This window comes from Rattus norvegicus, chromosome 2, assembly GCF_021556685.1.
Source record: "Rattus norvegicus strain SHRSP/BbbUtx chromosome 2, alternate assembly SHRSP_T2T, whole genome shotgun sequence".
Lineage (NCBI taxonomy): Eukaryota > Metazoa > Chordata > Mammalia > Rodentia > Muridae > Rattus > Rattus norvegicus.
Window position 1 is genome coordinate 193,624,064 of NC_141535.1, and position 24,311 is coordinate 193,648,374.

General features: G+C 40.0%; 1 protein-coding gene across 2 annotated transcripts in view; it reads right to left on the minus strand.

Annotated features, from left to right (window-relative positions):
• Magi3 (membrane associated guanylate kinase, WW and PDZ domain containing 3) overlaps positions 1–24,311 on the minus strand; it is a 197,971-nt gene that overhangs the window by 25,709 nt on the left and 147,951 nt on the right. For both annotated transcript variants that reach the window (XM_087616098.1, NM_139084.3), the window contains 8 exon segments: positions 23,497–23,554; positions 16,295–16,389; positions 14,081–14,269; positions 11,008–11,613; positions 9,363–9,394; positions 6,939–7,095; positions 4,427–4,518; positions 2,114–2,306 (listed from right to left, as the gene is read on the minus strand). In XM_087616098.1, the coding sequence (XP_087472224.1) occupies positions 2,114–2,306; positions 4,427–4,518; positions 6,939–7,095; positions 9,363–9,394; positions 11,008–11,613; positions 14,081–14,269; positions 16,295–16,389; positions 23,497–23,554 (1,422 nt within the window).

Consider the following 24,311-nt stretch of genomic DNA (forward strand, 5'->3'; position numbering starts at 1 on the left):
ATATAATTTAGCCCAGGGACTGATGAGTACCGATGTCTGTGGAGGTGAAAGCTCCAGAAAGCTGCCCAAGCCATCTGCTCTCTACACACAGATGCCTCTTACATAGGTGTTCATACTGAAGCGTCTCGGGTGGTAAGGTCAGCTGAGCTCACCATGATATCCCACATGCAGCAAGTTGTTGGTGTGAATGGCCGCCCCGGCTTCTGGGTATAAAGTCATATGAAGTCCCCTACAAAGGGCAGTAAGCCTATACCTTTTGCTGCTATTCAATGACATACAAGCTCTGATTGACTTGGAAAACAAGAGAACAGAGGAAAGGCTTGTTTCTGTGGCAACCTGGTCAGCTATCACTAAGAATCCTAGTGTACTACATTTCTTAAAGACACATTTGTAAAGTCCCTTTAGCTCTATATTTGCTTGATGTTAAGAATATTTTAGCTCCTGAGAAAACAACTCAGTTAGTAAAGTGCCTGGGCCATACTGGGGAGGCAGAGACAGACAGATCCCTGGGCTTAGCCTGGTCTGTAAGAAAGTTCCAGGCCAATGAAATACTCTGAAAAAAAAAAAATCAGAGGATGCTTTAGCAATAACTGCCTACGGTTGTCCTCTCTGTACACATGGCTCCCACTAGAGGCATGAGCACAGGTACATTTAAAAAGAGCAAGGTTTAGAATCTAAATATAATATACCGACATCCAGTTATCACTGAGAAAACAAGGGTAGGGTTTCTTTTCCTACTGGAATGAATTAGCTAGGTCTCTAATAATATCAAGTGACTAGAAACGTCATGGCACATCTCCTGTGATTCTTTTCAGGTTTTTACTGACCCAGCACAACCAAGGCGAAGAGGCAGCACCGCATGAAGATCTACAGGAACCTCCATGGCAGGCCTTTGTCACACTGCTGCTATCTAGCTCAGGGTCAGACCAGAGACTTCACACATGAGAGCATGAGGCTCAGCCCCCAGTGCCGGCAATTAACACTTACTAAGATCTACTTGTCAGGCAGTCTTCCCTAGGTGCTGGAGTGATAGGTGACAGTAAGTAGATCAAAATCCATCTCTCCATAAGGCTTAATTTCTTGTACTACTAAACTGTCTGTGTGTCTGTCTCTGTCTGTCGTTCCCCCCCCCCCCCCCCCCCCCCCATACCCCTGGCAAGAATTCACTTATAAAATCCTATTTAGCAGGACATGGTGGCAGAGGTGGAGAGATCTCTGTAGGGTAGCCTGATCTACATAGTGAGTTCCAGGCTAGCCAGGGCTACCCTGCTTTAAAAAAAGCATCCTATTCAGTAGTCACAAAGGTGTGGATAAGAAACTACAAGATCTGTTCATATTCTATTGTCATGGTTTAGACGGTGGGCTCTGCAGTTCAAAGTTTAAACCTAGACCCATTATTTACTGCCCATTAACCTTTTTGTCAATGACTGCACATGATAATAAGCACACTATAGTCTGAGAGTCCAGAGAAAATAACCAATGCGTTTGATACACAATAAGCAGCAAATATTAAGTTATCTTCCACCAAAACTTGCCTTTTGAGTACACATACATGTGTATTGTGTGGCACAAACGGAGACAGAGGACAACTTCGTACATCAGGGTCTCTCAGTGGCCTGGAGCTCACCAAGCCAGCAAGCCCTGGGGATCTTCCCTCTGCCTCCCAGCAACAGGATTATAAATCCTGGCACCATGATGGGCTTTTTATGGGCTATGGAGATAGCACAAACACGGGTCCTCCTGCGTGTAAGGGAAGCACTTATCTGGCTAAGGTATCTTTCCTGGCCCTATACCAAAATTTTCTAAAGAGAAACATTCTACTATTTGTAAATATTTGGGATTTCATCACGATCAAGCTGTTTGATATGTTCAGGTAGAGGCTATCTTACTATGATAAAAATAACTATTTATTTTAAAAATTTAAACCAATACTCCCCTTCACAGTAATATATTGGTAAAACTGTTTAATACCATAACTTAATGTAGCAAACCAAAATTTATTTCTACTTTGGAAATCTATTTCTGGATCTTTTACACTAAAAAGCTTTCTGCAATTGGCTCTGAATTATCCCAAAAGTGTCAGCAAATACACTGCTGAAAGAGCTTTACATACCTCCATAGAAGATCTTCCTCCTCACAGTGAGTAACACGTGGCCATTTCGAGCAGCAGTGGTCATTAAGTCCAAGACTTGCTTATGTGATTTCCCTTTAACAGGAATCCCATCAATACACATCAATTCATCAGCAGCACGGAGCCTACCATCCTTTTCCGCTGCTCCCAGGGGAATGATGGCCCCAATATATATCTGTAAGATAGCATAGTATGGTTTGGTCTATACAGTTCACTAAGATCAACTGAAGACCTAATCTATGAAAAGACAAACTTCAGAAAGACGGTATTTTCAGAAAGTACAAATTCTCCAAAGTGGTCCTTCAGATACCCACACTGTGTTATGTAGTTCTAGATCCCCAGGTTGAGTCCAAGGAAAATACAAAGTTGCTTAAGAACTTACAAAGCACCCCCAACTTCTCTATACTACATATAACAAAACAAACAGACATGCTTTAAAAAAGAAAAGTGTGTGTATGGGTTCTACACATCATTGTCCACACCATCAGGGTCATTCTTATGATTCTCCCATATATACCATGGTCAATAATGCAAGTTAGGGTCATATAAGCAAGAAATATTTCTTGTTCCTAAAATGTCAGAGGGCACATGGAGGTTATGAGTCACTGTATGGGATAGAGCCCTGTGCCTGCTGGACCCAGTTCATTCTGTTCTCCAGCAACTAGAACCCTGTAATTTTATGGTTCTTTTAGAACTACTAACCTTGATGTTTAGAAGAGAAAGGTTGTTCACAAGTTATTGAGGATAAATTCTTAAATTGTCTAAGTGAACATTGTTATTATTGACAAAATAGAAAGCAATAAAAAATTCATATTCTATCAAAACCAAAGTATCTGACATTTGCTTTGAGAACAGCATTGGGCCTTAACCTCTATGTCTCCAATGATCAATGTCATTGTAAGCTATATTATTAATTATAACATTTATATGCTATAAATATGATACAGCACTCTGAAATAGAAGCCTTTCATATTTAAGGGACTACATTTCTAAAAGTAACAAAGCAGGACTTCTATATTATATATAACAAATATAAATGTCCTCTACACTGTATTATTTCCCTGACATTTAACACTAAGGCAAAAAGTAAAACCAAACTCACTGTGTTTGTTTTCTAAATTAATCCACATAAAATTCTGGACTTCAAATGCTTTATAAATATAACCCTTGCATCTTCTAGAATTTTAATTATTTTATATTTTGCTAATGCTAGAGCTAACAAGAAAACAACAAAGTGTTAAGCGTCCTGCCAGTTCTATGGAGTAGTCTGAAGACTAGGTATTGTGGTAAAGCACATACTGGATTACAGGGTTCTGAGACAGAATTAGTCCAAATAAGCTTTTTCTGACTGCTAGACACAAACAGATCTATCACTGAGTCACAATTCTAGTTCCAAATAACCTTTGTTTACTTAAAAAGGACAGAAGAGAAGTAATTGATGTTAAGTTTAGAGCTAAATACTCAGTTTTAAATGTATGGTTTGTTTGTTTATTTTTCTGAGGCAGGGTTTCACTGCACAGCGTGGTTATCCTGAAATTCGCTCTATAGACCAGACTTGCCTAAACTCAGAGATATGTTGATATATGGTTTTAAGCTTATGTCACACTACGTTAACTTAAGAGATAATGACATAGAAATATGGTATCCATATCAATAAAATTATTTATTAAAGGAAAAAAGAAATCCCAGTACACTTAAGGGGAGAAGGAAAACAAAACAGAAGCTACCACTGAGAGGTCTGATGAGTCCTCCTTCCTTAGGCCTACTTCTCTGAACACTAGGTCCCTAGTGATGGATGGCACTTTTCAGGAAAGGCATGGGACCTGTGGAGTTTTACAAGAGGAAGTGTGTCACTGGGAGGGGTTTGAAGATTTATAGCCATGCCCCACTTCCTGTTCGCTCTGTGCTTCCTGCATGTAGATGGAAATATGATCTCTCAGCTTCCTGCTCCAGCCACGTGCTCCATGCCTTTCGGACATTACAGACACTACCTTGGAAACCGCATGCCAAATCCTTCTCAGCTGCCTAAAATGTAACTAATACAACCTATATTCCACAACTCTCCATTCGAGACTACTAACTAGATCCATGGGCTGGGTGTGATGGTTACACATTTAATTCCAGGAAGGGAGGCAGTGGCAGGCTGCTTTCTATGACTCTGAGGACAACCTGGTCTACAGAGGGAGTGAGTTTCAGGCCAGCAAGGCCATATAGTGTGACACTGTTGCAAAAACCCCAACCAAACCAAACCAAACCAAACCAAACTCCCATCACTATCCAGCAGTGTGCACTTACAGACTGGTCAGGTCCATCTCCTCCCAGCACCCTGAAGCCAAACCCCGATTCTTGTTTCCGAAGAAAGACATCTAGGTCTTTGGTGTTGGGTGCTAAGGAAAATAAGAATATGTAAATAAATTTATTTTGAAAGGACTAAAATAAAGCTCAATATTTGATAGAAAAACATTAGAGCATTCAAAAACTATAATCTCAGAACATCTGACATGTGAAAATGTATATATGAGGGCTTATAGAAATTCCTGCTTCAAAAGTTAAACAAAACTGTGTCAAGACAGATCAGGTTACTATTCCCACTCCCAGGCTCGTGGTATTATACTGCCACTAACTTCTAATATTGTCCAATCAATATTGCAACATTAACTTCAGAATCAGCCAACTGAAATTGAAAATGATTTAAGTGAACATTTGACCAAGGTACTTTAAATCCTAGGAAAAGAGAGCCCATAAAACGCCTTATTTCTACTCATAAGCAAACAGCTTTGTCTAAGAAAAACTATTTACTTAACCTAAATGTGTAGAATGTTAGAATTTTTAAAGAAAAAGAGAAATAGGTATGTACCCATTTTCTAGGTGGGTAAACTAAAGGCCTGAATAAATCACTCGATATCTTCCAATAACTGGTAGAACTAAGATTTAAACCCGGCTTGACTCCCCAGATGCCAGTCTACCCCCACAATCTTGTCCCCAGGGAGCTGGGTGCGAGGATATTTATTCAGAAATGTCAATTTTATGTCTAAGATTTTGTCTCCAGGAAAATATTAGCTTTATTCATAAAGAAGATGAATTTACTAAGAAGAAAAAGAAAGAGAAACTGCCAAGAAACTACATAAAAAGTAAGTGAAATATGGTGTAGAGTAACTTCCTGGCAATTCTTTAGAAGCAATCTCTTTGGATAAATACTTCTACTCATATAAGTTACACACATATACACATACAGTAATAATAAACTAAATTTAAAAAAGAAAAGGAAGAGAGTCCATGAGTCAAACTCATTTGTCTTATAGAGGGCCCAAAGCCCCTGCAGAGTTTATACAAGTATTAAGAATATATCAGACAATGAATGGACAGCCTGAAGAGAGGGGTCTACACATAGATTAAATCATTGCTCTGTAGGCTTGTGGCTGGTGTGGTCCTCTCCTTCCTGAATACGGCAGACAGCATGGAGATAAAGACGGACAACTAGTCACACGTGAAGTCAGTTACACATGCCATTCCCAATGTCTACCCCCTTTACAATGCAAATAAAGTTCGGTTTCCCAGTAATTTATTTCCTTTATTCACTTTACATCCCAATTGCAGCTCTCACTTCCTTCTCTATTTCTTAAAAACAAGTAAAATTTTAAAAACCAAGCTTAAATAAACCTGAAACTTTCCTTCAGAAAAGATGTATCATCAGTAACTAAATTAGTGCAAAGGGATACTTCTTAATTGTATCCTTTGTCCTTCTCCTCCCAGGTGACTCCTTCAAAGTCTGCTCTGGTTCACGCTCATTACATACCACACTGATCATCTCTACCCTCCAGCCAGAAACCGCTTTCTAGCCACAAAACTAGCACTCTTTCCCCCATAGCTAAGGTATTCTGTGGTTCTCTTTTATCCGCCCAGTTCCAGCTTCCCTTTCCGCTGTCCAGGGTCTGTTGCGCTCTTGCTCTGGCTTTCCTGCCAACTGCAGCCACTCTGCAGGACACAGGCCAAGGAAGCCAGTGTACAGTCTCCCGGCTTTGTCTTCTTCTTTCCTCTCCCCTCTGAATAAAGCACTGTCTGATGCCATACGCCTTCCATGGTGATAAACTGACTGCTGTCTACTCTGCATCTTTCTGCCACTGTCCTGGCTAGGCGACGTCTGGTCCCCATCCTCTGGCTATGAGCCCAGCATACTTCCGTGGCACCATTCTGCTTGTGGTACACATGCTTATTCCATCATGTATTGTCTGCTCCATTTGGATTTAATAAACTTTTTACAAGCAGTGTGTAGCAGATGTGCAGCTTGGTTCACGTGGGTCCTGAATAACTGGACTGGAGGCTGTCCCAAAGCTGTTGCCTGCCTGTGGGATATGTTCTTCTAGCTGGGCTGTCTTGTCTGGCCTCCCTGGGATAGGATGTGCCTAGCCCTACGGGCACTTGTACCCAGGTGGAGGGATGCCTAGGGGGACCTCTACCTGCTCAGAAGAGAAAGGGGGGGGGGGGAATGAAAGGAAGCATTGTGAGAGAGGATGAGAGGGAGGAGGGCTGTGAGCGGGATGTAAAGTGAATAAAAAAGATTTCTAGGTGTAGGTAATTTATTTTTCTCTGTATTGCAATTTACCTAACATGGTATCTGGTGGACAGCTTGTACTTAATCCATGGTTTTGATAAAGGAATGAACATACTCAGCAAAGGCTCAGAACGACATTGAAGTGGGAATGAAGGGATACTATCTCAATGTCCGTGTAAAGGGTGGGGGGTTCCAATGTTAAAATAGTGCAGATGATCTTGCTACACTCCCATGACGTATTTTACAGCTACTTACGTTTATCTTCATATAAAGTCTTAGATTTCAGGTAGACTTCAGAAGGATCCAATTTCGGGGATCCTGATCTGATTATGCTGGGTGGAAAAGGCATAGGCTGGGGAGTAGGCTCATTTATAGTCTCCAAACTTCCTGAAGTTTCTTTTGTATCTGTTTTCTAAAATGGGAATAAAAGGGCTTACTTAGTATTTTAGAAATAAGATGGTTGGTTATTTTGCAGCACCATGGTGTAAACTGTGGTGTAACAGAATTGTAGGCAGCAGAGTTATAGAAGACTGAGCGTATATCCACAGACTCACTCACACAGCCATGTCTATGTGGTCACAACACACTTACCTTACATTATTTAAAGAGTTTATAATGATTCAACTGGAGGGCTCTGGTTTTATGTTTAGTCAGTCTCACCCTTTCCTTCACCGCCAAGACACGGAGACTGGAAGATGACGATAACTGAATACAAGGTAGCTCTAAAGGAAGCAAGAGGGAACACCCACCTCCCACTTACTAACTTTAATTCCCAGTGACAATGTTTAAGACAGTATTCGTCTTAAGACATTGGGTTGGAGCATTGTGGCTCCTGATGCATTGGCAAACCTCTACTGGCCAATGCAAATCCATCTAGGAAGACATCCATTTTGGCCAGTCAGAAAAGGGAAAACAAAATACAAATATAACTTTCTCAAAGCAGTCAGGCAAAGTTATTTCTTTATTTATCACCATTACCATTGCTTCATGGTGTGATTTACGGTGTGAGTATGGGTGTGTATACGAGGTCAGAGGACTCCTTTCAGGAAGTCAGTTCCCTCCTTCCCCTGTGGGTTCCTCCATCTAACTCAGGTTGTCAGGCTGGCAGAACACGAACCGTTAATCATTGAGCTATCTCACTGGCTCCAAAGTGAGTTCTTTAATAGCAAATTTAAATACAAATTTCAAAAAATAGCCTAAAATGAAAAGTTTGAGATCAGCTGTGCTCTCCTGAATTTTCGTTGAGAGAAAGAGTCATGGGACTATAAAATAACTAACACTGACTAGCATGAAGGGACAGCAGTTTATACAGAGTACTGAAAGGTGAATCATTCCCAAGCACTGATCACATGACCTAGACTCAGTGAGATGGCAGCAAGGTGACAGAACCACCTCCCATCCCCCACGTATTCTAGGATTCTGTCAGTGTCCCTAAGGTCACCAGAGACTGAGACTTCCATCATTGTCTTCAGTGTCACCACGGCTGAACGGAACTGATTGTAACATACAGAACTAAAATGGTTGCTAGAGGAAGGAATGGAATGTAGAAAATGCAGTGCAGTCTTAAGTGACTGGACAGGAAGAACTATTCACATGAACCTAATGACAGAGAGCCCATAAAAAAGCAGGCTCTAAATGGCACCCCCTCAAAGTCTGCCCTGATCCACTCAACAGGAACTTCTGCAGACTTAGTGTGTCGGAAGGAATTAACCCATTTAATACTATGTGGTCTTTCCTTTAAAAACATGATTTTTTCATAGAAACCAGCTTTCTATTCCAAACAGGACAAACCAGTAACTAAACTGAGGTTTTAAGTATAATTGTCTTTATATCCATGTAAGTACCCACAAATATATGTTATGCCTAGTAGAGTTTCTTCCACAATAATAGTGCTACTTAGCACAACCATTTTTTTTTAAGATTTATTTAGTTGTTATATATACAATGTTCTCCCTGTTATGTATGCCAGAAGAGGGCACCAGATCTCATTACTGATGGTCGTGAGCCACTACATGGTTGCTGGGAATTGAACTCAGGACCTCTGGAAGAGCAGTCAGTGCTCTTGACCTCTGAGCCATCCCTTCAGCCCCCAGCACCACCATTCTATTTTCTCCATACGAATCTTTAAGTAGGCTTTTCAGTTATTCAAAGGAATAACAAAGAAGACACAGTTTTAGATCCAATACTCTTATCACTTGATAGAAGAAGATTTAGCTCAGAAGGCAACAATTATTTTGGAAAATTTTGTTTAGTTTCAGGATCATCTAAGTCTGGGCTTTATAATCTCCATGAAATTATGATCAACTAGTGTGTTTTCTCCCTGGGCACCAGCAAGAAGATGTACTAATGACTTGCCATCTGTCCTAATAGCCAGCTCCTTCTTCCCTGGCTCCTCTCTAACAACTAAAAGGACGTTTACGCAGGTTCTTCAACTGCCCACTTTAGGACTTGGAGAGTAGGACCACTGGTAATCTGGGCCTCCAGTGCTCTTCCAGCAGCAAACCTTTATCAGTCCAGCACAGCCTCCAAAGTGAGTTTCCTACCAATGCCTGAGGTTTCTGATCTAAGTCTAGGGCAATATGATTCTCTCTGATCCTTCACAGCCATTTTCATAGCAAGGGAAGAAGGCAGCTCTTTCACGGTGTGAGAAAAACAATAGAGGACCACCATAGTACTCACCATTTTGGCAGTTTTAGTTGGTGAACAAGGACCTAAGATTAAAACAAAACCAAAATTTAACAACAGAAAATGCTCCTAGACCAAACATTAATAATATTTATGATAAAACTTTAATTCTACCTAGTATCAACTATGTGTCAGGCAATAAACATCTATTATCTTCAACTTCACAACACTCCTGAGGCAGAAATGCCAGAAACATTTAATAGTTGAGGTTCCTTAAATCACAAAAACAGTAAGCAGAGAGGCAGAAAACTGACATCAACCCATCTAATATCAAACTATGGCTTCTGTATTTGTTAGAAAACACTCGAGCACTCATAAAGATATTTCCTTTAAAGATATGTTTATTTGGTGTGTGTGTGTATGTGTGTGTGTGTGAGTGTGTGTAAGTATGTGTGAGTGTGTGTATGTGAGTGTGTGTGTGTATGTGGTCTGTGTGAGTGTGTATATGTGTGAGTGTGTGTGAGTATGTGTGTGTGTGTGTGTGTGTGTGTGTGTGTGTGTGTGTGATATGTATACTCTAGCTTACCGTCTGCTTAAGCTACTTCATACCTGGTTCCTCTGAAATAAACTAAAAGGGTGTTTACAAAGGGTTTTCAATTATCCACGTTACGACATGGAAGATAGGACGGTTAATAATGTGCACACATGGAGGCCAGACGAGGTTACTGGATGTCTTCCTCTACCACAGTCCAGAGGCAGGTTCTCCATCTGAACCAGAGGCTCACATTTTCTCAGGAAGGCTAGAAGTCAGTAAGCCCCACAAGCCTTCCTTCTCCACTCCCTTCTGAGCTAGGGTTACAGGCATGGATTGCCTGGCTTGCCCACATCTGAATTCCACTGAACCACCCTGTCAGCCCTATCACAAAGATGTTTTTTTAATTGGCTTCAGCTATATCACTTACAGAAACATCAAAAGGAGTCAAAAACATGAGAATAATGAAAACCTCCCCCAAGACATAAAGTAATGTTGTACCTCAAATATAAAATCTAAGAATCGGGGTGATAAGGGAGAAAGCCTAAATACTAGTCATTCAATGGCATGGACTTAAGAAAGCCTGTTGAAATACAACTTTGTAGTCAGTCCTTAGAATTAGATTCATAATGTCTAGCAAGAGTTCATGCCAGTTGATAACCTTGAAAAATGAAAATTTTCATATTTTTCACATAAGCATTGTGAGATTTAATTAATATAGGCAGATCATACAACTTAAGATACGAATCAGGTTAACACCTCCCCGATGCTTTTTACTCATACACGAAAATGTTAGCATTTCAAACCTCTAGTGTAGTACAGCGTTCCCAACGAAACACCGCAGACTAAAGTCAATTTCTATTATTGTTATCAACAGAGAGAATGAAATTAAGAGGATGTATTTTATTTGATATAGCATAGTACCATGACTTTCTCTAATCAGTAAAATTATAGATTAAATTTTAAAAAGACTACCATGGGGAAGAATTATATTCATAATGGACATGAATGAAACCACCAATAATCAACACAGAGCTTAAAAATATACTGCTGCTGAAACATGTAGACGGAGCCTTAAGGAGAATGCACTCTAACTGCCAGGGAAATCTGCCTGGCATCTGAGGGAGGTGATGCTTGGAATGAGAGTTACCCTTGGGTGTTACTCACCTCCTCTTAAGATAAGCAACGGGACATCTGCACCTACTGGGAACTGTTTCAGTACTTCTACGACTTGGAGATGTGTTAAATTCTGCACATTCTGATGGTAAATTTCTTTGATGATATCCCCTTTTTGAAGGCCTTGACACCACTGGCTATCCAGTATCATTTTCACCTTCTGCCCAGTTGGGCTATCGGCAATTGCAAACCCGAAGCCTTTGGGACCCTTAACCAGCGGGATAGTCACTAGTTCAGGCTGGGAGCTGCCTGATGAAGCCAGGGATGCTCTTTGCTCATTTGAATCTGATGGGCCATTGAGACGATCACTGGACAAAAGTTTTCCTGATTTTCCATTCTGATCCAAAACCATTGCTCCCAGTTTAAAATCCTGAGTACTCATGCACGCCTCTCCCTTTGCTAATGATTGTCCATTGATAACAGGGGTAGCAGCAACAATGTCCACAACAGGGTCTTCACTGTCGTCAGGAAGTGCATAACCACGGCATAAAGTAAGGTTGACATACTGGTTGACAGGTACCAATTGAAACATCTGGACAACATCTGCATGGGTGTGACCAAGGACACAGTTGCCATTGATGTCTACAATAACATCACCTGATAAAATATAATCATGTTAAAATATTAAAACCACCAAATGAGTTAATCTTTTTGTTGGGGGAAAGGGAAAAAACAAACTCTGAAACTACATTTGAATTCTGAAATGCTCCAATTGTTCCTAAGTGTTGAAAAGAGATTTGCAATACATATATTTGCTAGTTGTGACTGTGCTCAAAAAAGAATACATACAAATACCTGCATCTCAAGATTTATTTTTAGGGACTGGAGAGATAGTTCAGTGGTTAAGAGCACTAGCTGGACCCAGAGTCCTGAGTTCAATTTCCAGTACCCACATGGTGACTCACGACCAACTATAAAATGATTTGATGCCCTCTTCTGGTGTGCAGGTGTACATGTACATGCAAAAAGCACTCAAAAATGAACTTTGAAGAGATCTGGTGTGTTCAGGGTGGTCATCCCATCTACAGACACCAAATCCTGAAACTATTGCTGATGCTAAGAAGCGCTTGCTGACAGGAGCCTGATAAGGCTGCTCCCTGAGCGGATCTACCAGCACTTGACCAATACAGATACAGATACTCACAGCCAATCATTGGACTGAGCCCAGGGACCCCAATGGAAGAGCTAGGGGAAGGACTGAAGGAGCTGAAGGGGATTGCAACCCCATAGGGAGAACAATATCAACTAACCGGACCACCCAGAGCTCCTAGAGACCAAACCACCAACCCAAGAGTTCGCATGGAGGGATCAACCAAAGGCATACATATGAATATACAGAGGACTGCTTTATGTGGCATCAGAGGGAGGTGAGGCCCTTGTTCTGTGGAGGCTCGATGTCCAGTAAGGGAGATGCTAGAGGGCCAAGGCGGGAACCGGTGAATGGGTGAATGGGGGGAGGAGTACCCTCAGAGAGGCAAAGGGGAGGAAGGAAAGGAAGATGGGATGGGTGTTTTGTGGAGGGGTAACTGGGAAGGGGGATATCATTTGAAATGTAAATGAATAAAATGATTAATAAAAACTAAGACAGTGTCCTCATATATATAAAATAAATACATTTTAAAACAGATTGTTTTTAATATTCTCATTTACTTGTTCTGAGTGTGTGTGTGTGTGTGTGTGTGTGTGTGTGTGTGTGTGTGTGTGTGTGTGTATGCCAACGTTTATGTCACATGTGTGCAATACAGACAGGACAGACAAGGTGCTGGGTTCCCTAAAGCTGGAGTTACAGAGAGTTGTCAGCTACTGGGAAGTGAGCAACTTGGGCTCACTGAAAGACCAGCAAGTGCTTTTCACCACTGAGACATCTCCTAAATGTCAGATTATTAATTATCTTAACAACAAAGTGTTATAATCTCAAATTTTGAGTCTATCATTTAAAAACCCTCCAAGTTTTATTGTAATTGTTAGTGTACTTTCCAAGTCATTACTAAGTGGCTATTCAAAACTTGGGAAAGTGTGGGTATTTAGCACACACGAGAAAATAACTCTACTGGCTCCTAGTGTAAACACGTTACTCTTAGATTTATTCTAATTTCTTTTTAAAGAGGAAGATTAGAATGACATTGACCTGTCACCTACTTTACTTTAGGATCTTTCTGTAGATTTCTTTCTTTTTAAGTTTGATTTCAAATGGCAAAAGCAGCAACAACAACAAAATCAAGACAAGCAATGACTATATTTTTTAAGATACTGAAAGGTGAGAATAATTCTTATAAGATTTAATTTTGTCTTCCTCTTTTATAATATTATGCTCATTTTATAGAATTATTCCACAGAATTTCAACAGTTGGAAAAATTTTAAAGCAGCACCTTGACTTTTGAAATTAGGTACCCAACAACAAAATTAAAGAAAATTTCATTATCTCATCTATTTGCTTTTGTTTTATATAGTTATTTAAAAGGTTAGTGACAAACAAAGGTGCTTTAATTTGTTCTTACTGCACTGAGACTTCAAAGAAGCAGGGCACACGGTGTTGAAATACCTTACATAGTTTGGGCTGGAGAGATGGCTCAGTCCTCAATAGCGTTGGCTGCTCTTCCAGAGGACCTAGGCTGAATTCCCAGCACCCACATGGCAGCTCACAGCCATCTCTACCTCTACTCTCAGGGGACCTATTGCCCTCATCTGGGTTCCTTGGATCTCAAGCACATAGAGCACATACAGATATTCAGGCAAAATATCCATATCCATACAGAAAGTGTTTTAAAGTACTCTATAGTAAATAATCAATCTTCTCAGATACAACCAAATATTACCTAAAGATACAACCAAAGTATTATCTAAAAATTATATAAAACCAAATGTTAATAGAAATGTGTTTTCTCTAATAGTTTCTTATTATAAAAACAGTCAGCTTCAAACTAGTAATGTATTTAATTTGGGGATAAACTATTCTAATACAGGAACCTGAAGATTCAATGATATAGTTTATTCTCTGTGACACACGCACACACTAATTTTTTAGTGATCACTACTCTTTAGTAATTCTGACAACCTTCTTACCTGGTGCCATTTTCCCATCCTGAGCAGCGGGACCGTCTTTGAGCACATTTTTTACTTGTAGAAATTCATCAGGCCGATCTCCACCTATAATGGTGAAACCAAAGCCCATTGTGCTTTTTTTCAGTGATGCTCGAACAAGGACACCTTTAAGTTGGGATGGGTCCCGGGTAAAGTGTGCTCTTTCCACATCTGGGTCAAAATAAGAATCAGATTTAAAAATAAAAATTACACCGAATAAACTGTATACAGCTAATCTTCAATATGTTTGTATAACTTAAGTAAAAATAATAATAATAAAAACCCTAAAGGAAAGGGAATCTCAGTAACTCTGAAGATGCGCAACAGTTAGCATTTGAGTTAATACACTAAATCCTTGGGGGGCAGGGTGGGAAGTACTCATTAATAACATCTTTGTAAGATTTCCTGTCACCCAGGAAATCTCTGCTTCACTCTGTCTCTGTGCTTTCCCTCACCAGACTGCACTACAGCTGCCTGCCTGCCTGCCTGCCTGCCTCCCTCCCTCCCTCCCTCCTTCAGCTTTGCCTTTTGTCTTTTCAGTTATTTACAGTCAGATGAATTCTGAAAATAATAAACGGAAATAAACTATCAAGTTTACATTGTATCCTGCTCTGAGGGGTGTAGTGAAATCTTGTGCTACCTTGGCTCATTTTGTCTGGCACACGAAGCGTCCTTGCATCTGGGTATCTCTGCTGTATTTACTACCATTTGGCAACTGCTTATCAGCCATTTGGTTTTGCTGATAACTTGTGGCATCACAGTACCTATCCAAGTAATCCTTGTTTTACTTAAAGAGAGCACCAGGGCACAAGAGTAGTATGATTCAGACATAGCAAACAGAAACTGTAAAGAGTTTCCACTGGGTGAAAAGGTCAGAGGTTAGAGAGTGATGGATCGGTGCTTACGGGCACCAGGTGCTCTTGCAGAGGACCTGGGCTTACTTGCCAGCACCCACATGGTGGCTCACAATGATGGCACTGCACATATGTGCTGCACAGATATACATGCACATAAAATTAAAAAACTGTCTTTTTAAAAGGTTGAACTTATCAGAGGTATGTATACACAGGAAACACAGTTTATGTGAGGGTTAATGCTCTATATAACTTTAGGCATCTACTGGTAGTCTTAGAATGTACTCTCATCAGATAAAAGGTGACTCCATATTCACTTATGCTCAATGATGAAAGTTATCATTTATTGATCATCACCGCGTAGCAAATCCTTACACTATAGGCACTTTATATGTGCTCTACACACATTAACATAAACGTACCCTCCTCCTGGATACCTTCAACGTCTTGAGATACCTTCGAGGGGATGTACCTCCAGAGGAGGGTATTGTTCTTATTCACAGATGGGAAAACAGAGGCATAAAGATTCTAGGGAACCTAACCATGGTTCCATAGTGAGATTCACATCTGTTCTTTAGCCAGCACACTTAACCACTATTCTAAATGACACTTCTCATTACATATTATGATCATTATCTATCAGACTATGACTTCCTGGGGATAAGAACTGACTTAATCTCAAATAATTTTGAATATATAGTGACTAGTGAAGCATGGGACGTATGAGAAGTGCTCAAAATTATCTATTAAACTGAACATGTCTGCTAGACTACATGGAAAGCTTAAGGTAGGCACCTATGTATGGAAGAGAATCTAGAAGAAAGAACTGTATTTCTCACAGACAAAAGTGGGTCATACTGTATTCTACAGCATAAGTAGAGATGTTTGGGATAATGACACATAAAAGAAAGGAAGGAAGGAGACAAGGGAGCATAACACCAATAAACCAGGGCAACAGTCTGGCGGATTTACTTAGCACTGACTACTATTGGTTGGTGGAGAATCTTGAAGATTAACGCTATGTATTTGATGTAAGAAGTTAGCTCAGAAGCTATAATGACCTATAGAGCTAATGCTGAGCCTGCTCTAAACACAAAGAAACAACTTACTCTTTAAAATCAAACCTCAAATTCATACAATTTCATATTTGTTATTTAGTCATGACAACCATCTTAGTATTCTCACAATATTCAGATTATTTTGTAAAAAAGATTATATCTTTTACAGAGGCAAAGCATTCTTTGTTGAACTTCAAAGATTCAGCAATAAAAGGTTCAAATTCATTTTCATTAACTCAACATAAATATTTCGCTTTTTCTTAAAATGAACAAATAAGTTCTACCTGTTTTTGCGGAATGAGTTTCAGCCTGTCCTATCTGCTTTTTCCTTTTCGCTTCCTCCACTGGATTTTCAAACTGAGTTTTCTGGTTGAGGTGACTGTAAAATATAGAGAAATGTGCAGTTCAGGTTTAGATCAAAGAGTTCTATTTATTTTCCTAAGTAACACATGGTGCTACTCTATCATAAAGGCTAAGGAGTATGTTTCTTTAGAATTGGATCACAGAAAGGCTGGGAGAGAGCAGGAAGGCCAGAGGATGACTAGAGGTCAAAGGTGCTGAAGCTTATGTTAGCACTTCTCCACAAACCCACCACTGCAACAACAGTTTACAGAACTACCTGAGAATACCAGCGTGGAAAGTCTCTAGGGCATTACCTCAGTACATGACTTCATTACCTCTGCATAGATTGGCCCACAGTAAATTCAGCACCACTGAAGAAAATGACTTTTTTTCTCATATTACAGAACAACTCTGGTTTTACACTTTCATTTCTTCACAATTACATAACAAATTAGTTAAGTAAATGTAACAAATTTAGTGGGCCTTTGTGACTGAGTCCATTCACAACTGTCTCTTCGAAAGCTTAGAACTCTGGAGAAAAGCAGAAAAATAAAGAGAGCCTTGGGGCACGGATTACCCAATAGCCCTCAGTAATCTACAGTTCATGTGTTACACGTGTTACGGTCTACATGTTAGCACTGATATGATGGCTAGCCACTTAAATGATAGTAACTTAAAACTGTGCTGTGTCAAAAGAACAAAAACTAAAAGTGATGTTTTAAACCATGATGCGGCTACAGGATCATATTCTACCATGGAACAGGGCAAAGATATTTTAGCCAAATGATATTTTCCACTAAAACCTGCTTTAACAAGAAATGAAATTACCGAACACCAACAATTAAACATCAAACCATGAGAATTTCAGGATATGATTATATAGATCAATTATTATACAATTTATATCTATATAAACAAGGGCACAAATAATGTTTCCTTTGCTTCATGTGCTATTATGACAAAAAATAAGGAAAGGAGAAACACAGTAAGTCAAGCAGCTATTATAGCAGAGGGTGTTACTGTTCTCTGTCCTTGGACGTTATATGTCTAGTGTGCATCATGTGTGCTGGTGGAGGGCAGAAGTGAGCACTGCATCTTGTGGAGCTTGAGTTACAGGGAGCTGTGACCCGCTAGAGCCGTCTGGAAGAGCAGTTCATGCTCTCAACTCATGAACCATTCCTCTAGCCCCACTCTAGTACATCTTAACTTTCAACATATGAAAATCTTAGGGGCTGGGGATTTAGCTCAGTGGTAGAGCGCTTACCTAGGAAGCACAAGGCCCTGGGTTCGGTCCCCAGCTCCGAAAAAAAAAGAACCAAAAAAAAAAAAAAAAAAAAAAAGAAAAGAAAAAAAAAGAAAATCTTAGCATTCTTAAGAAAAAACTACCAAAGAAATTAAAAAGCCACCCTCCACCTAGAAAAACCAATGAAATACTCTTTATTATTTGTAAGCATATATTAAGATAAATGGATTTATTTGTCTAACCATGGAATAAGGACACCCTCTAAGCAAAGAACTTCCTGAGTATGGGAGGAGGATATTATAGATCGTCAGTAAAAAGTTCAGAATGCAGCTAGATAAGCATTATTAAATATCTAATATATAATTTGCAATGTCATCTGCATTACAATTTTGTGTTTAATACCTAGACTTTAAAAATTCATCTCAACAAATTCATGAAGAATATTAAGACATGAAATCAGCCATATCTTTTGATTGTTGCCTAAGTGTATTACAATTCTTATTTTTTTAAGATTTATTATATATATATATGTATATATACACACACACACACACACACACACACACTGTCACTGTCCTCAGACACACCAGAAGAGGGCGTCAGATCCCATTACAGATGGTTGTGAGCCACCATGTGGTTGCTGGGAATTGAACTCTGGAAGAACAGTGCTCTTAACAGTGAGCCATTTCTGCAGCCCATGTATTACAATTCTTAATACAACACGACTAGGACAATATTTCTCAATATGAAAATATTTCCTGTCTGCTGAGATATCACAGTGGCAAAGCTGCTTGCCACTGATCCCGGGGACAAACATGGTGGAAGAAGAGAGCTGTTGTCTAACTTTTTAAGCATGCTGTGGCATGCCCTCCACCCTATTATTAAAATGAAATATTTCTATAGGAGGCTAGGAGGCCTCCCACTAAATTTTAGAACAATTTTCTTTTTAAAAAGATCCATTTCAGAATCTCATCTTCTTAAATACACACACACACACACACACACACACACACACACACACACACACACACACACAAAGCCCGAAAACCGCCACTGCAGCTAGTGTTACTACTACAAGATTCCTGCCAAAAGCAATCATGGTGCCATCTGGTCTGACAATCTAAAAGAGCCAAAGAATAGCCATTCAAGTAACAGCTCTTTATCTCCACCAGTAAACGCACTGCAGATTACCACAGTCGACATTCAGAACCCAGTCAGTCTGTGACGGAAGCCACACTCTAGCTCAGCTGACTAGATGACTGCACGCTAATGCGCATCTTGAGTCCAGTCTGTTCTGGTAAATCTAATGAATTACCCTCCTGTAGAGGAGCTTGTTCTGAGAGCAGCTGTGCTGCTGTCACTTGCATCTCAGCAGGTCTTACACACCTCCGTGACAACATGGAGTGGGTCACTTCAGGGTGTGCCTGATAGCTCTTCAGGGCTGTGTCCTTGCTTAATGGGAACCAGGTCATTCAGCTAGAGATTCTCTAACAGGCAAGTGACTTTCACCTCCTGACCATGTATTCACATTCACTGGGAATGGGAATAATGAGACTCAGAAATGCTCAGCAGAGTCCCTGGTAGATAATAGTTGATTGAAGCCCAGTTTAAACCAGCTAAACTGCAAGGCGAAGAAAAATCCACATAGCCCCTCAGGTTGGCCTCCAAATCTGCCTCTACCTTGAAAAACAATAAAACAAGTTCCTTCCTTCAACTACAAGCGTCTCAGGGGAGATAACAATACCAGAAGAGCTGTTGAGTACTCTGCCTATCACACTGGAGTTAGCAGTATATTAATAACACAAGAGAAACAAGATTAGCAAAGATTTTTCAAAGAAAGCAAAACATTGGAAACAACATGGCACATTATATACCCACAGATAACTCCAAGTTCTTTAGGATACACACAGGTTTTTAAGAAGTCACTTCAAGCATCTCAGAGATGCAGTAACAACCTACATATTACAGACCACAATGGGGGGAGGGAGTCAAAGTTATTTACTTTAGGGATAATTACCAGGAAATAGCATTGGTTTACAACTATTAGTATTGACAATTAATCATAAAATTACAATTTTTTTAACTTCCTATTTTCCGGGTAATAGTATCATTTTGCCTTTGCAAATAAGGTCATTAATGTCAGCTCTTATTCTTGTATCCTTTCCCGGGCAAACATCCCCCTAATCCCTCCCCCTCCCCTTCTTTATGGGTGTTCCTAATTACCTACTGAGATACGCTTGGCTATTGAAGAAGCCACTGAAACTTTAACTGTGTTTGTTCTCTGAAAAATGAGTCCTCAGCTTTCTAACTCTGAAGCATTAGTTAACCAAGGTTGGTTTTTTTTTTCTAACAAAATTCAATTGTTTGATTCTACCAATAAAGAATCAGGACCTAGATGCTGGGGTAAAGGCCTGCTAGGTCAGAGGCAGAGAAAACACTCAGCTAAACTTCGTCCTCAGCAGCTGTCCCAGAGTGAACTGTCTCTCTCACATGGTCTCAGAAAACCTCCTTCAAATGGAATGTCCTCCCTTCCACTTCCTGTGCTTCTCTCTCTGTCCGTCCTCCTAAATCCTCCCACTCTCTATGGTTTTTCCTTAATAATCCTATGTTTACTTCCTCTCAATTGGTTGCTTGCTCCATCTTTTGACCTATGATTGACTTTATTTAATCCTGTTTACAATATTCAAGTTGAAAGTTCTTGGATTAAAGGTGTGTACTAAGGCTGAGCCACACCACAACTAAAACCATTTTTTTTCCAGGAAATAACACAATCTCAGGGTTCACAGTATATAACACAAGGTAAATTCACATTTATTTACAGAGCTTCCTTATGGTTGGGAGAAAATAGAGGACCCTCATTCCTTTAAATTTCCAGGTAACATTGAGGTTTTTAATATAAAATTTCCTGCATCAACACCTAAGGTTAAAATCATATCTGCAGCATCCAGAAAGTAGGCAATTCTAGTGGTCTGAACAATGTAGCAATCAGATACAGGGAACAGAAAGCTCAGAAGTAAAGATGACCACTAACAACTGTGTGACCTTCCTGTCTGTTTGTTTATACAGTTCCTGCCTGTTTATACAGTTCCTGCCTGTTTATACACAGTTCCTGCCTGTTTATACAGTTCCTGCCTGTTTATACAGTTCCTGCCTGTTTATACAGTTCCTGCCTGTTTATACACAGTTCCTGCCTGTTTATACAGTTCCTGCCTGTTTATACAGTTCCTGCCTGTTTATACAGTTCCTGCCTGTTTATACAGTTCCTGCCTGTTTATACAGTTCCTGCCTGTTTATACAGTTCCTGTCTGTCTGTTTATACAGTTCCTGCCTGTTTATACAGTTCCTGCCTGTTTATACAGTTCCTGTCTGTTTATACAGTTCCTGCCTGTTTATACAGTTCCTGTCTGTTTATACAGTTCCTGCCTGTTTATACACAGTTCCTGCCTGTTTATACAGTTCCTGCCTGTTTATACAGTTCCTGCCTGTTTATACAGTTCCTGCCTGTTTATACAGTTCCTGCCTGTTTATACAGTTCCTGTCTGTTTATACAGTTCCTGTCTGTCTGTTTATACAGTTCCTGCCTGTTTATACAGTTCCTGCCTGTTTATACAGTTCCTGCCTGTTTATACAGTTCCTGCCTGTTTATACAGTTCCTGTCTGTTTATACAGTTCCTGTCTGTTTATACAGTTCCTGTCTGTCTGTTTATACAGTTCCTGCCTGTTTGTACAGTTCCTGCCTGTTTATACAGTTCCTGTCTGTTTATACAGTTCCTGTCTGTTTATACAGTTCCTGTCTGTTTATACAGTTCCTGCCTGTTTATACAGTTCCTGCCTGTTTATACAGTTCCTGCCTGTTTATACAGTTCCTGCCTGTTTATACACAGTTCCTGCCTGTTTATACAGTTCCTGTCTGTTTATACAGTTCCTGCCTGTTTATACAGTTCCTGTCTGTTTATACAGTTCCTGTCTGTTTATACAGTTCCTGCCTGTTTATACAGTTCCTGTCTGTTTATACAGTTCCTGCCTGTCTGTTTATACAGCAGTTCCTGTCTGTTTATACAGTTCCTGCCTGTTTATACAGTTCCTGCCTGTTTATACAGTTCCTGCCTGTTTATACAGTTCCTGTCTGTTTATACAGTTCCTGTCTGTTTATACAGTTCCTGTCTGTCTGTTTATACAGTTCCTGCCTGTTTGTACAGTTCCTGCCTGTTTATACAGTTCCTGCCTGTTTATACAGTTCCTGCCTGTTTATACAGTTCCTGTCTGTTTATACAGTTCCTGCCTGTTTATACAGTTCCTGCCTGTTTATACAGTTCCTGCCTGTTTGTTTATACACAGTTCCTGCCTGTTTATACAGTTCCTGTCTGTTTATACAGTTCCTGCCTGTTTATACAGTTCCTGTCTGTTTATACAGTTCCTGTCTGTTTATACAGTTCCTGCCTGTTTATACAGTTCCTGTCTGTTTATACAGTTCCTGCCTGTTTATACAGTTCCTGTCTGTTTATACAGTTCCTGTCTGTTTATACAGTTCCTGTCTGTTTATACAGTTCCTGCCTGTTTATACAGTTCCTGCCTGTTTATACAGTTCCTGCCTGTTTATACAGTTCCTGTCTGTTTATACAGTTCCTGTCTGTTTATACACAGTTCCTGCCTGTTTATACAGTTCCTGTCTGTTTATACAGTTCCTGTCTGTTTATACAGTTCCTGCCTGTCTGTTTATACAGCAGTTCCTGTCTGTTTATACAGTTCCTGCCTGTTTATACAGTTCCTGTCTGTTTATACAGTTCCTGTCTGTTTATACACAGTTCCTGCCTGTTTATACAGTTCCTGTCTGTTTATACAGTTCCTGTCTGTTTATACAGTTCCTGCCTGTCTGTTTATACAGCAGTTCCTGTCTGTTTATACAGTTCCTGTCTGTTTATACAGTTCCTGTCTGTTTATACAGTTCCTGCCTGTCTGTTTATACAGCAGTTCCTGTCTGTTTATACAGTTCCTGCCTGTTTATACAGTTCCTGTCTGTTTATACAGTTCCTGTCTGTCTGTTTATACAGTTCCTGTCTGTTTATACAGTTCCTGCCTGTTTATACAGTTCCTGTCTGTTTATACAGTTCCTGTCTGTCTGTTTATACAGTTCCTGTCTGTTTATACACAGTTCCTGCCTGTTTATACAGTTCCTGCCTGTTTATACAGTTCCTGTCTGTTTATACAGTTCCTGTCTGTTATATACAATTCTTGTTTATATAGTCACATTAGAAGCAACCTTCACTCCTTGAAAGAACACTACACTTTCTAGAACTCCTTAAAAGAGAGCACACCCTTAAGTACATAGCTGTAAACTTTGGATTGGTATATTGCAATGACCTTAAGGTCTTTAATTGCTTTTGGAAGTACACAATGGGAGCAATTCAAATGAACCACAAGAGTTCATTCACCCAGGGTGAATTCACCAGGGTCCACTTACTGCCTTCCTCTTTGAAGAATGCAGCAGCGGGGGTAGCTTCTCCAGCCATTAGTCATCACCACCGTTTCCTATTTCCTTTACTGCCCTCTCCTTCCCACTCTTTCTTGTTCCTTCTCCCCTCTCTTCTTTCCTTTGAAATGGATGTTTCTCCATTCTTAGGTTCATCTTGAAACCCTGGCTCAAGTAATCTTCCTCACCCTCTGGAGGGCTGAGAGGACAGGCATGTGCTGCCATTCTGGCCTCTCTTGTATGTTCTGTATTAAGAAACTCAAAGACAACTTCTGGAAAGCTAAAAGTCAGCGCAAAAAGTATTCCTTCCTCTAGTTAAGATAACCAACAAGTCAGGTTGCAGAAACATAAAGTGCCATATTTAGAATTCCCTAGAGTTGTATGGAAAAGGAAAACATTTGGGAGACTATTAGCTCAAATAACAAACTTACTCAACATAGTATGTTCCATACTGAGGGTCCTCTATTTTCTCCCAGCCATATGGAAGCTCTGTAAATAAAGAAAAAAGTAATCAGTGAGTGAAAGTACCATATTAAACTAATATTTAAGAGTTAGAAAGCTGAGGGCTCATTTTTCAGAGAACAAAAAAACAGCATGAGTAGCTTCTTCATTAGCCAAGTGTATCTCAGAAAGTAACTAGGGTATAGAACAAAAGGTGACCTTAGTTAGGTGTGGTTGTGCATGCCTTTAATTCTAGCACTCAGGAGGCAGAGGCAGGTGGCTTTCTTTAAGTTCGAGGCCAGCCTGGTCTAAACAGTGAGTTCTAGCCACCTGGGGCTCCATGGTGGAAGCCTGTCTGAAAAACCTAATCAATAAAGCATACAAAGAGCAAAAAGCTGACCAATTAAAGAAAACTAACATTAAACTAAAAATCTTTTTTTTTTCTTTTCTTTTCCTTTTTCTTTTTTTTCAGAGCTGAGGACCGAACCCAGGGCCTAGCAAGCGCTCTATCACTGAGCTAAATCCCCAACCCCTAAACTAAAAATCTTAATAGAAGACATAAAACCATAGTTACTAAGGGGCTGGAGAGATGGGTTGAGGGTTAAATATACTGCTTTCCGTAGAGGACCTGAGTTCCAGTCTCAGCATGCACGTCAGGCTCACCACTGTCTGTAACTCTAGTCCCAGAGAAGCCAATGCCTCTGGTCCCCTTGGGTACGTGCACTCATGTGCATAGATATACTAATACACAGATATACATACAAATACAGAATAAAGTAAAAGTACAAGCTATAATAAACCACTG